Source organism: Primulina huaijiensis, chromosome 1, assembly GCF_012295235.1.
Source record: "Primulina huaijiensis isolate GDHJ02 chromosome 1, ASM1229523v2, whole genome shotgun sequence".
Classification (NCBI taxonomy): domain Eukaryota; kingdom Viridiplantae; phylum Streptophyta; class Magnoliopsida; order Lamiales; family Gesneriaceae; genus Primulina; species Primulina huaijiensis.
In genome coordinates, this window is record NC_133306.1 from 26107145 (window position 1) to 26120133 (window position 12989).

Here is a 12989-nt window from a genome sequence, read left to right on the forward strand (position 1 = left end):
AGCATTCTTGTTTGTCCAACTGGATACAATCCTTAGAGGCACCAAAGCATCTCTTTACTCTGTTAAATATTTAGAGAGTAGATCTTCTAATTCTGCATATACTTTTTTAATATGCAATATTTCCTAGTAATTTAGATTCTGCAAGCTTCGGACTTCTTGAATTGTGCAAGATATCAATTTTAATTGTGTTCCAAATGTATCCGTGCAAAGTTAAGTACACTGTAGACCCATAATTTTGATGGAAGAGCAGAGGGCAAATACATTACTACACCGAGAACTGAAATAGCGGTTGGGAAAATAAAGAACAAGTCTCCTACGCGACGATCTCACATATCTATATGGTTAACTCATACTTAGAGCGAAAAAATAATACTTTTGGCACAAAAAGTAATATTTTTTTATGGGTTTGGATCGGAGTTGGACATCTTGTCTTATACAAAATTGATCTATGAGAATGAGACCGTCTTATATGAATTTTTGTGTTTAATAAATTAAATATGTAACTTGAAGATAAAAAACCTCAACTAGCTCCCCCACTGTACGAACCATAATATATTGTCAGAAATAACCAAAAAAAATAAATATAAACAAGCCATTATTATTGACAAAATTTCCCAGCATTTTATCAGAGGAATCCATTAATTGCAGTCACCAACCAATAGTAGAACCGAAGTGGGTGAGAGTGTGGTAGCAACTCAGTTTAACAAAACTTGACAAAATCGAAATCAGTTTGTAGAGATGTAATGAGAATGGAACTTCCAAGAGCGTGGATTTGCTAACCTGTTCTTCAAATGTCCTCTGTCACTTTTCAAGGTTGTCAAAAAAATCCCATCCCTCTGCGGCAAGTGCCTCAAGATCATATCTAGCCATTTCATCTACAGATACCCGTGTGACTGGATCCATGAGTTGTTGAGTCTTGATTGAATCGTCCTGGACTGGCACTGGCTTCACTTGATCTGGAATCGAGCTTTTCAACAGGGAACTAGAGGAAGCTAGAATGCAGCTGGTTTGGAGGGAGGAACCAGATTTGCTCAATGGAACGCGGTCATCAATTTTTTCTTTTAGAAGCTTCACGTCTTGGCTTATAACAGCTATTTCTCCTCTGAAAGAAGAGTGGGGGACATACACGCTTGTCAGCTTAAATCTTTCCATTCTTATCAGGAGCTAATGAGGAAAAGTTTCTGTCGTCCTTTGCTACAATTTGATACTTTTTACTCTTGTTGGTAACGAAACTCTGATACTAACATACCATAAGGCATTAGAATAAGGATCTAGATTCAAGATATCAGTACCGCTTCATGAATTTAGATTGCAAAACTTTTCTAGATTACTCATCCTACATGTTGAACAAGCAACTTTCTATTACCAAAGACTTCTGCGATTATGCAGCTGTTGTGCTGCGATATAGCATAGGCTAAGTTAAATCTCTTCTTAAACTAGTGTTAAAGATAGAGTACACAGGGAACTTTTTGAAAATCCAATAGTTGTTTCAATGAGAAAGAAAAATGTCAACCATTAACCACATCAAGCATCCACAAGACACAACCACAGATTGTGCATTCAAGATAGAAAGTGATGGTGGACCGCCAAAAAGTAAGATTAACTCTGATAAAAGGTGAAGTAAAAGCTGGCACTTAAATAACTTACTGTAAAGTGTCTATAAGACAACTTCGATCCACCAGAAATTCTTGCAGCTGAAATATCAAAGGGAAAAAGAATCAGCGAAACTGTAAATAAGAAACTTGACAATAAATTGTTATGCAATGGCAATGAAGAAATCAAATTCAAAATCGAATTTTCTTCATTCAATGGTTTGACTGAAATTGACATGAACTAGAGTCATTAAGTCACAGAGTCATAAAGAAATGAGCAGCTACCTTGGCATTTTCCTCTGCTTGTTGTTTCAGGATGTTTGCCTCTTGTACAACCCTTTCCATAAGACTTTCCTGTCCAGAAAGTGCTTCTCGAGTAGACACTTGCTTTCTAAGTTTTTCTTGCTCCGCATGATTTATTTCATTCTCAGCAGCAGCTAATCGCATCTTTAAAGTTTGACACATCTGCAGAAAATGATAAAATGAAGAAAGTGCAATGAAAAAATTAACCTTGCAAGCACTTCTATTCGTCTTGGTATATTTGAACGAAGTTTAACTGTATGGTAAATGAAGCTGAACTGGATCGGTTTCATTATCTCAGAAAAACTCTATATTTCATGGTAAATAAAAATGGCCCTCTCAAACAGAAGGAATAAAATCCATGTCCCAGAATATAGGTAATCACAAAGAAACTCAACAAGGTCTTTTGTTCCAGATACTTGTATCCAATTTTCAACTCCAATAAAATGAGAACCGAAACGGCTTTAGAATTGAGAATTGAGAAGTACATTTGCCATTATAAAGTAAAGGAGAACCACAGTTAAGTGGTGCAAGAATATCTCACAAAGATTTCTTCAAACAAATAAGATCGAAGAAAAATTTAGTAATAGAAAACGAGCAAACCAGATTACGACCTAACCAATATATATACGAATAACTCATATTTCCGATTTTGCTTTCTCTATTTGATCTGTTTATACTTCTTAGCTTGTAACTAATGATAAAAGTGACAGACAACAAAAACTCTAAAACTCAAACAACTTGTTCAAACTATTGAGAAACAGTTCAGATAACAAAATATGCATTGCCATTTGCCACAAATCAAAGTTCTAATACTTTCACATGTGGAACTCCGTACCCAGTTCACTATCAATTGTCCGCAGTAAAGATGGTATGGTCGGCTTGTGCTCTTACTTGGAGGTGGTCTCAGTCGGCAGAATAGAAATCAATGTGAAATCAATGTTGGGCGTATAAAACATATCATAATTTTAAATGGTATTACAACAGAAAAGAGAAGGATTTAAACCACCTCAACAAGAACTGCAAGCGACTTGTCCCTTTCATCTGACAAATAGAGTGCACGGGACTGAAGCTCCCTCAACTCTGTTGCGAGGATGGACCTTTCACCATATACTTCCCCAGCATGCTAACATAGAAAACAAAAGTAAGGAAGGGGAAGACAATTTAGTTAAAGAGCAGAGTTCACTTCAGATTATCTTAAGAGATTATATAATTCAGAGAGAGAAAACCATGTCATTTGCGTCCTTTGCATGCTTCAGAATTAGTTTAAGCTCTTCCACCTTATGAAGTACATCAATGCCTCCTTTGGCAGCTTCCTCTTTGGCTTGTTCTGCAGCCTGCTCTTTCAGCTCCACTTCCCTCATCAAGCTTATAACAGACTCCATAGCACAGAATAATTTTTTCTGCAACATTTAACAAGTATCAGGTACGTTATCAATGCACATGTCTACCTCTAGGGACCAGTGGAAAGCTAACAAGGCGTTGCCATACAAAAATGTTAATCTGATCCCTCCAAATTTAGTTGGATGCAGGTATCACATATTCGCACACGCATGTTATTTCTTTGCGAGAAAATTTTCAAGCATTAATAACCATATGTCAATAACTGAAACATTACAAAGTACTCAATAAATAGCTTGCTGTGTATAAGGTTTTTGAATTTAAACCGAGATCATTGGTAAGGACAAGAATTGACATGGATGATACCTTGTTATTCCTTGCTTCAGTGATAATTTCGTCAAGAACACCCATGATATGGATTTGGCTAGATTGGGACACAGAATCATTTATGGTAGACTCATCTTCAATGATAACATTGCCGTTGGCAATTTCCATTTCGGAAGCAGTATCAGATGGAAAACTTACTTCAGAATTACTTCCATTCATGTTAGGAAGCACAACCACTAGGTCAACACTTTCTGAATGGCCCATTGTTAAATTTGAAACAGCCTCTGAAACAATATTGCCCACAGAATCATTGCCATCTGTGAGAGACATTCGTGTTTGACAATGAGTCACATCAAATGAGGTTTTGATGCCATCTTCTGGACATTGACCAGCTGAAACTGTATCAGTTCTTTCAGGGTATAGAGACGCTTCACCTTGAAGAGTATTTATTCTCGTTTCCTCCATCAACATAGCAGGTCGACCATGGGAGAATATATCAGCACATATTGTTATGCTATTTTCACAAAATTTACCCGATATTGACAATTCACCTTCTCCATCATGTTGTTCGTTATATGTATCATAGAACGCAACATCATCATTAGCATCATCAGACTCGTGTCCACCATTCACATTGCTAGCATATATCTCTTCAGCTGATCCTATTGCATTCACAGGCAAGCCGTCTACAGATTGTGCTGTAGCGATAGCTTCTACAAGAATAATTAGAATTATACAGCAGATATAATAGGACCAGATATCTCGTAAACCAAAAGAGAAAAAAACATATGGAGGTAAGTAGTTGTGCAAGTGATCCTGACAATGAAAAGAAATAAAGCATTACCCTCAAGAAAACATTAAAAATAAAGGCTTTATACTTAATCGTTACCTTTAGGCAATTGATCCAAGGAAATACTCGCAGTCAAAGGTCTAGTTGGTGTCGATATTTCAGAAAAGAAAGGAATTATCTCCTCAAGCACTGCTTCAACAGCTGCATCAGGATCCTTGCTGTGCTCAATAGCAACAGCTCTAATGACTCGGGCATCAATCTGTAACCATGAAGGAAGCGTAGAGCCATAGAGGGAACAACAAAACAAAATAATACTCACTACAAGTTAAAAAGATAGTGGATTTTTGCCTAAATCTACATAGAACGATTCTAACATAGAACAACTGATATGTCACATTAAACCAAAATCATATGGCCACCCCCATATTTTCACCAGGGAGTTTTCACCAATCCGTGGAAATAGAATAATTATATGTTAGTCATACAAATCAAGTCTTCATCCACAAAGATATTATGCTGAATACTCATACAAATCAAGAAAGTACTGAAGCCAGAATTTACCTCCGGGAAAAGCTCCTGCAATGAACTGTACACTTTATTGATCCCCATCTCCGAATTCTAAATAAACATACAATTTAAATGATCATCCCCAGTTCCTATAATTTGCTTTGATTCATCCATTGGATACACAATCAAATCAATTGCCCCATAAAGAATATAACGAACAAACAACAGGAGGCATGAATTTCAAAGACTTAAACCCTTAAACTCTAACTATTTCATGGACCTATCATTAACACAATAATCAAATAAACCAAAAAAAAAAAAAATACGATGATACAAAATCAGTGCCGCTGAGTTCACATTAAATGCAACTGACCTAAACCTGAGAGCGAGAATACAGGGGAAAACACCCTAGAGGGATAAACAACGGCGAATTCTCACCCCTGAGATTGCGCAGTAACTTTTTCACAGCGAATGAGTCATATATGTCTCTATCTTCGGTTGATCGTGAGTTACGAAAAAGGATATGTATTTATACGTAATTACCATCGCATTGCATAAGTTGTACCTATTTTGTCTTTTCAAACAAAAGTCGACCTTTTGACTTAAGGTACAACATTTAAGAGCTTGAGGAGGTGAAGTTACGTGTACAGTCGGTGGGACCCGACTCATAGGGCTAAGAAATCGGATATTTTAGTCATTCTTGATATTATCCGGGGTAATTTGGTCTAATCAGCTTTCTTTGCGGATGTTATAAAATTATTAAAAGTTTAAGTTTATAAAATCATTGTTTTACCAAATTAAACAAACTTCACCTTTTTAGCTAAGCTTCTCGAGTAATTAGTAAGTATTATAAATTTAAGTAAGCTTAATCGGAGCCTAAGCATAAAAAAAATTAATTTTTTTTATAACTTTAATTATATCAAGTCAAACAATGATGAAATAATGCGTAAATTTAATAGATTTAAAATTTAATATATAATTTTCTTGATTATCATAAACATAATAAATTTGAAATTAAAAATGTTAGATTTATGTAATTATACCGTATCTTATCTTATATAGTATATATCTATTCTATATCTATACTATTATATTAAATGTGAGAACATGATAATAACTACCTAGATAGGACACTAACTTTTTTTCAATTTTACCCTTATATGATATTAATATTACACTTTTGTTTTTTGTTTTTTTTGTTTTAATTTCAACACAAACTTTTATTTTTATTTCAACAATTCAAATATCAATTTAGTCCCTCCATAATTTGTCAAATTTCACCTTAATCTATCGATAATAATAAAAAAGATTGTACACATGCATCGTGTGTGTATAGTAACTAGTATTTTATTAAAATTGAGGACATGATAGTAACTATTTAAGAAGAACACCAACTTTTTCTTTCAATTTTATCTTTATATGATATTAATATTACACTTTTGTTTTTTGTTTTTATTTTTAAATTTCAACATACACTTTTTTTTTATTTTTTTATTTCAACAATTCAAATATCAAGTTAGTACCTCTATAATTTGACAAATTTCACTTTAGTGCATTAATAAAAATAAAAAAAAACTGTACACACGCTTCGCATATGTATAGTAACTAGTATTATTAGTAAGGTTCGTTTTATTGTAGCTTTTTTTTTCTTTTTCTCCAACCAGGTAAATACCCTTTTTTCTTTAAAAATAAATTCGTTGAAAATTTGAGTTCTAATAATATCATTTTTACCTCTTCAAACGATTCCTTATTTCTCTAATATAAAAGTTTTAAGAAAACAATAAATAAGATAGCATGAAATTTAAAAAGTAACAAAAGTTTATCCTTTTTAAATAATTATTTCAAATAATTATAAAAATCCTTCTAAAAAATCATATATAAAGTTTTAAAAACGAGTTTCCTAAACAAACCAAATAATATTGTTTCTCAAATATCTATTTTCCAAAATACCGTTATTTTAAAAAGGAAACATAAAAATAGCAATAAAAATCCAAATGAACTCCAATTTTGAAAAATAACTTAACATTTCACCCCGAAATTACTATACACAAATTTTAATATGAAAGTTAATATATGTGTATGTATTAAATTCCAACAACATTTGCTTGAGAAAAAAATGAATTAGACCATGATTCTTTCCATTAAAGAATTTCAAATTGTTTAAAGTTTGTCCCAAAATTTTAATATGTTAAAAAATTAAATTATTATAATATCAACGTTAAAATAAAGAAATTTGTGCTTGATCGGGCGGAAGGGCGGCCTGCCCTTTTTAGTTTTTATTCTCGCTACGTCAGACATCAGGTAATGTCTCCTGAATAATAAACNTTGGGTACAAAATCTCCAACACAAAATTCAGTGCAACTATTACACATATTGGATTATTTTGGGATGATGAAATATGAACAAGTTCCTAGTTCCGCGGATTTTATAACTCATCTGCAACTTTCTATTCAAAACTTAAATCCGATTTTCAATTTCATGAGCTTGAAGAATTGATATCACCAATGCTCCAGTACCGTTTCCTCTCTCGCGCATTCTGCAGTTGTTCCTTGCTCAACATGGCTACCCTGGGAAAATTCAGAATACACTAGAGGTTGATAAGAGCACACAGTTCACAAGTAGCTTTTAGTCGAAAAGAAACATGAGCGAAGCTCCGTACGGGATTAATATTTGTATTTATATCAATTTAAGAGATGTTGGTAACTAGCCTAACCACCTCACCAAGAGAGATAAAGCAAGAATCTGGTAGGAAGAATCACCAAGAGAGATAAAGCAAGAATCTGGTAGGAAGAAGATTACAGCAGAGTGTAGTGCTTACTCACGGTGGATTATGACTAACCAATCTACAGTTTGAAGGTGCTCGCGCAACAGATGATGCAGCAGCCACGCGTATCCTGAGATACAATAAAGAAAAAGAATTTTACTATAGCCCTCGTGAGAATAAAGCAACAAATAATTAAAAAAACTAAGGGAAGGAACACTTAAAACACCTTTTATGTACATCAATATACACATCCGTCTCATCAACAATTTCGTCCTGAAATGAAGGCAAAACACAATCACCAACACGAAGTAAGAAAGAGGTTGCAATAAAAATTGATTTGTACCAGAGGAGTTTGTTTTGAGAATAAGAATCAGGCTCCCCACGTGCATTTTAATGGAGAAACTGTTTCATAAAATAGTTTATCTTTTTAGAAGGTGTTCTTTTTTATGCATATAAAAAGTGGTGTATGGTGGGTTTTTTCCTTTCAAAAAATATGCTTAAAAACCGAACCATGAAACCAGGAAAAATAAATTTTCTGTAGATTCTCTCCAAAAAACTAAAGAAGGGTGAACATTGTTAGTTACTTGCAGAAGTTCTTCAAATACATCTTCCAAGGTGATTATGCCAATGACTTCTCCCTCCTCAATATCCTCTTCTAGATGGTTACAACCATCTTCCATTATGCCATTTGATCGGTAAGAAGCAACCTTATCGACTGCATTATTCTTTGAAGCCTTTTCGATGTTTATTACAAAACTTTTTGGTTGTTTATCATTCTTGTCAAGTAACGGAAATATCAATTGTGAATCCCAGCTGGTAAAATTGTCCTCTTTAACCGTCCCATTACCATTACCATTACAAGAATGGAGCTCTCTCTCCTTTTTCCGCACCTTCACTACTGCTGCCATGTGGCTGCTACCTTTTTGAAACTGATTAAGGATATCATACAAAGGCATGTCTGCTGGTACCCTATCATATAATGGATGAATTCATGTGGTTAAATGATTCACTCCAGCGTGGTAAAATAATCATTCAGACAACTTAACATACCGAGGCATTCTCCTAATGGAAACAGCACTTACAGGAGTCTCAGTTTCTGCCCTCACGGTGAGAAGATTTTTCACCTATTTACCAAAAGACGAGATAAAATTTGGAATAACAAATTAGTTGGTATTAGTACAAGATATTCCAGTAAACCTTTATGAACTTTACACTGACCAGCAGAAGCCCAATAATGTTTTTTGGGTTTCCTGAAAAGACAGGAATGCGACTGTGACCCCTTGCAAGGATTTTTCCAAAAGCTTCCCTGCGTAAAAGGGTGTTTATAAATATAAGATTCCTTTCATACATATTTCTTTTGCAGCCTGCATGAAAGATGGTGATAATCAAATAGCTCACATAATGTATTTTGCAAAAAATGTGTAACTTAATTTCATGAAAAACAATTTGTTGGAGAACAAGCAGCTACAGCTATAAAAGCTGCATTGCTTCAATGGAGTCTTGGAGAACAGATTTAGTTCTTGCCCAAAATTGTCCTTCCAGACTAGAGAATTCCCATCAAGGAGAAAAAATTTAAAAGACTGGTTGAAAAGTTTGTGCAACTTGATGCCAGCTAATTGGTTAACCCTTGATTATATTGATTCCTTGCGTAGACGGACGCTTGTTGATGAACCAGTGCATGACCCTGGCACCATAGTTATTTGGGAACGCTAGGGTAACTATGATGTCTTGGGGCCTGAGACACAAGGCGAAGCGCACACTTTATCGAAGTAAAGCGCATTTATCATAAATTTAAAAATCCACATATATAGTAATTTATATTATAATATTACATAGATTAAATATATTTCAATAAGGGTTGATGGCCGCCTGATTGAAATTGTTAGAAAGCGAGAAATCAAACTTGTTTTTTTGCACTTCGTATTACTAATTTCTGTTTTTGTGTTGTTAACGTGTAATTAGAATCTGAAGTTTGAGGGAGGCTGGGGAAGATCAAAAGTCTACATGCCGATAAATGCACCCAAGGTTTTCCGGTTATTAAATAGTTACGAGCTTTACTAATTGGGCTTCAAAATCGGTTGAGCTTGGCTTTATTACTTGTCACACACCTTATACGGTCATAAGGCGCGCTTTTCTGCGCCTCACACAGGCCTCGCGCCTGGGTAAAGGCACACACTTTTTGTCATAAAACATGGATGAAAAGGTTACCCGAGCACCTGCTTTTAACAACTATGTCTGGCACATTGTTATTAAAAACCATGTGCCTGGAATCTATTAAGTGTGTTTGAAATGTAAAGATAATAAATCTAAAACGAAATGAAAGAACGTATTTATGCAATTTTCTTAACTAAAATTCTCTACAAGTGTTTGGATTTTAGCATCTCATCCTCTAGGAGCTTCACTCCAATTAAACACGTGCCTTGTCTTATTCTTCGAGACTAGGTTCTATATGCACCTTGTGCTTCTTATAGGTAATAACTATAAGCTCTGAATAAAAAATAAAACTTATGAGCTGGGAAACAAAGGGGACCATCTTTCAATGCCGATGCTCACGATTCATAAATGGTATTTGTGGGAGTAGATATGTATTTTTTTTAATGATAAATGGACCAGATTAGAATCAAACTTACCAATCCAATTTTGAACTGACATCAAGAGAGAAAGTCGATTCAATCGGTGTCATGGCCTCCTCTGCTGTCTGCAAATATTAGAAGCCACAATATTTCTTCACAGTTTTTATGCAAAAGGTATGTGTTTATAGCACCATAAGTATATGCATTGTCCATCTTCGGTACATGCTCAAATGAGAAAAGAAAAAATGGGTAAATAAGCATTTCAGGGAGAGGAAAAAAGAGGGGGGAAAGATATTATGAAATGATCCTTCCCCACCTGAACATACCTTTTCAGTCAAATCTAGAGCTCCACTTATTATAGTTGTTTCATTGTGAGTAAGTTCACCTCCTTTACCTGCCTTCATAATATCAACCAAAATAAACCATGAAATGACAGTGAGCAAAGACACAAGAGGAATATCTTTACAGCAAATTTGAAAACAAACTTTTGACCTTTAAACATGTATTTCGGTCAAGAATATTGAATAGTAAGGCTTACAACATATTTAGTTTCCATTACTCTTGGCTTGTGTTTGGATAGATGAATTTGGACTGAGTGGATTCCAAATATACATCTAAAATCCATTTTGTATGATAGATAGGGCAAACATTCAAATTCCACATTTTAGTCTAACATTCTTTATACAAACTTGGAAATTCCTTTAAACTTCATGTCATTTCAAATCAATGCATTTTCAAATACCTTGATTTTAAATGCTAGTACATCATCCAAATGTAGCCTTAGTTAGATAAAATACCTCATGGCCATGGATAGATACCAGTGCTTTCAATTGAGGTTTTCTGAACAAAACACCGTGGTGGCCCAAAACGCTATCCAGAATCTGAACAAAACAAAATATAAACAAACATCAAGTCACAAGCGTTGCAAATATGCTGAAGATTATAATTGAAGGGGAAAAGAGGTAAACTCCAATCCTGTCAGATGGTTAATTCCAACTAAATCCGTGAATATTCCAGCTATATAAAACAAGTGCGTCTTACTATTAGTTGTGACCAATCAACAAAACTAAATTGTTTTAGTGAACTGTACCTTCCCTATAGGGTAAGCGATTGGAAAGCAAATTATCATCAAGACACGCACGAGCCATACACAATTTGCGCCCACAGCCAGCCCATGTCTAGAGCACACTGCTTGAGGAATAATCTATTCAATCAAGGCAAAGGTAAGGATTCTCAGTTCTAGCCCAACAATTATGGTCACATAACACATAGAACTACATGTACCTCACCGAAAGCAAGAACAAAGGTCACCGAGAGAATGACCGCAACGGCAGGATGAAATATTTTATCCAAATATATGGGGAGAGCCTGGAGATAAAATTTGTGACAAATCTAGTAAAACTTGGAGCTTGTCAAGGACTCCACACTTGATAATCGATTTTATGATTCACGGCTGCCGATCGACATCAGAATAATGTAATATATGATTTTTCACTCCTTCACTTTCACATTGTAGCTTCAAATTTTGGCCACAATTAAATGCAACAAATTCACTTGAATTGATACAATCATCACTATCACTACGTTCCTAAATTGATCAAAGATGAAAAGGGAAATGGGTCCCACCAAAAATTCTACACAAATCCATAGAATTGAAGGCGTGGAGGAGTTTTCACCTCCATTGCAGCAGCGTTGCATACTAGGAGAGTCACGAGAAGCTGGTGCTGCTTTTGAACAACCGGAAAAATAATGGCTGAAAAACAGTGTTAATTTCAAAATAACACACTGACGAAACACAACTCGAAAAATCAAAACAAAAATATATCCACCTACAATAAACATATAATCTACAAAATAGTAATCCAACAATACCAGCTTGTTTCTTTTCTTTCGAGGTGCCAGTTTGCTGAAGAATTTCAAGCTCAACAAGCCCGAGTGACATCAAACCCAACGTCAAACCAGACATTATCCCGGCGAAAAGAACGAGGAAAGACGAAACACCGGCGTACACAAACCACCACGGATTCCCGAATTCTATGTCTTGGGCATCCGCATAAAAAGCCATCGTAAGAATTCCGACCATCGCCGCCGCATTCACAGATAAAACCATAATCAAAACAGAGTTCACCAAAATGCTGAATATTTCAACTACCCTTTATTTTCTTGGGTCAATAGAGAACTAGGAAAAGCCTAAAACCACTTTCACTACCAGTAATCCTCTTTAAGTATACATACCATGATGTAATTCATCATACCTCTTTCTTTTTTTCCTTTTAAGAAACACCTTTTCACCTTTTTTGCACAAGTAATGAGAAGAAGATACGTCTGTCGTTATTCATTCGGGGCGAATTTACTAAAAGTGTGCAGGGGCAGTGACGTATGTAGGGCAGACACAGACAGGGGGTGGGAAGACTTCCCATTTGGGTGCCACGTTATTGTGTTTCAAAGGACCACATCCCCGGCGGTGATGGGCGGAGCTAGCGGTTGGGTTTTCTGTTGGCAGCGGGGACCAGCCGACGGAACTAGAGACCCCCAAATATAATAGGGTATTTATAGTTTTAGTTGAAAAGTTGGGATTCATTTATTTTTTGTTGAAACCAATTAAATTTAGAGATTGGGATATCATACATGGAAAATGGTAATTTAGTTATTTTTATCCCTAGTCAATGAATGGGTCTCATATGAGACCGTCTCACGGATCTTAATCTGTGAGACGGGTCAACCATACCCATATTCACAATATAAAGTAATACTCTTAGCATAAAAAGTAATACTTTTTCATGGATAACCCAAAC

General features: G+C 35.2%; 2 protein-coding genes across 10 annotated transcripts; both read right to left on the reverse strand.

Moving 5' to 3' along the window:
* Nucleotides 1-578: 578 nt before the first annotated feature.
* LOC140989701 (uncharacterized) lies at nucleotides 579-5442 on the reverse strand. 6 transcript variants are annotated; one of them, XM_073459056.1, is made up of 9 exons: nucleotides 5296-5442; nucleotides 4912-4968; nucleotides 4450-4609; nucleotides 3600-4273; nucleotides 3122-3295; nucleotides 2902-3018; nucleotides 1878-2057; nucleotides 1648-1694; nucleotides 579-1102 (listed from the first exon to the last, which is right to left on the reverse strand). In XM_073459056.1, exons 2-9 carry the CDS (start codon nucleotides 4957-4959, stop codon nucleotides 802-804), a joined length of 1701 nt encoding a protein of 566 aa, XP_073315157.1. In that variant the 5' UTR covers nucleotides 4960-4968; nucleotides 5296-5442; the 3' UTR covers nucleotides 579-801. The 6 variants fall into 6 exon arrangements, with proteins under 6 accessions (XP_073315157.1, XP_073315185.1, XP_073315176.1 ...); XM_073459084.1 differs by having other exon boundaries at nucleotides 3600-4258; nucleotides 5231-5413; XM_073459075.1 differs by having other exon boundaries at nucleotides 5237-5410.
* Nucleotides 5443-7326: 1884 nt separating this feature from the next.
* LOC140989732 (putative DUF21 domain-containing protein At1g03270) lies at nucleotides 7327-12703 on the reverse strand. Of its 4 annotated transcripts, none has more exons than XM_073459104.1 (13): nucleotides 12067-12703; nucleotides 11871-11947; nucleotides 11479-11562; nucleotides 11285-11398; nucleotides 11013-11075; nucleotides 10521-10592; nucleotides 10252-10319; nucleotides 8840-8927; nucleotides 8672-8745; nucleotides 8206-8590; nucleotides 7848-7894; nucleotides 7680-7751; nucleotides 7327-7424 (listed from the first exon to the last, which is right to left on the reverse strand). In XM_073459104.1, the coding sequence occupies exons 1-13, from the start codon at nucleotides 12302-12304 to the stop codon at nucleotides 7334-7336; spliced, it is 1473 nt and encodes a 490-aa protein (XP_073315205.1). In that variant the 5' UTR covers nucleotides 12305-12703; the 3' UTR covers nucleotides 7327-7333. The 4 variants fall into 4 exon arrangements, with proteins under 4 accessions (XP_073315205.1, XP_073315196.1, XP_073315215.1 ...); XM_073459095.1 differs by having other exon boundaries at nucleotides 10992-11075; XM_073459114.1 differs by having other exon boundaries at nucleotides 7327-7444; nucleotides 10992-11075.
* Nucleotides 12704-12989: the final 286 nt, after the last annotated feature.

Excerpts from the sequence above, each read along its gene's own strand:
- LOC140989701 (XM_073459056.1), bottom strand. The coding sequence starts at position 4,959 with ATGGGGATCAATAAAGTGTACAGTTCATTGCAGGAGCTTTTCCCGGAG. Across the intron at positions 4,610-4,911 it reads TGCAGGAGCTTTTCCCGGAG|ATTGATGCCCGAGTCATTAG; the intron begins GTAAATTCTGGC and ends TCATGGTTACAG. Across the intron at positions 3,019-3,121 it reads CAAAGGACGCAAATGACATG|CATGCTGGGGAAGTATATGG; the intron begins GTTTTCTCTCTC and ends TTTCTATGTTAG.
- LOC140989732 (XM_073459095.1), bottom strand. The coding sequence starts at position 12,304 with ATGGTTTTATCTGTGAATGCGGCGGCGATGGTCGGAATTCTTACGATG. Across the intron at positions 11,563-11,870 it reads GCAACGCTGCTGCAATGGAG|GCTCTCCCCATATATTTGGA; the intron begins GTGAAAACTCCT and ends TTTTATCTCCAG. Across the intron at positions 11,399-11,478 it reads TTGTTCTTGCTTTCGGTGAG|ATTATTCCTCAAGCAGTGTG; the intron begins GTACATGTAGTT and ends TTGATTGAATAG.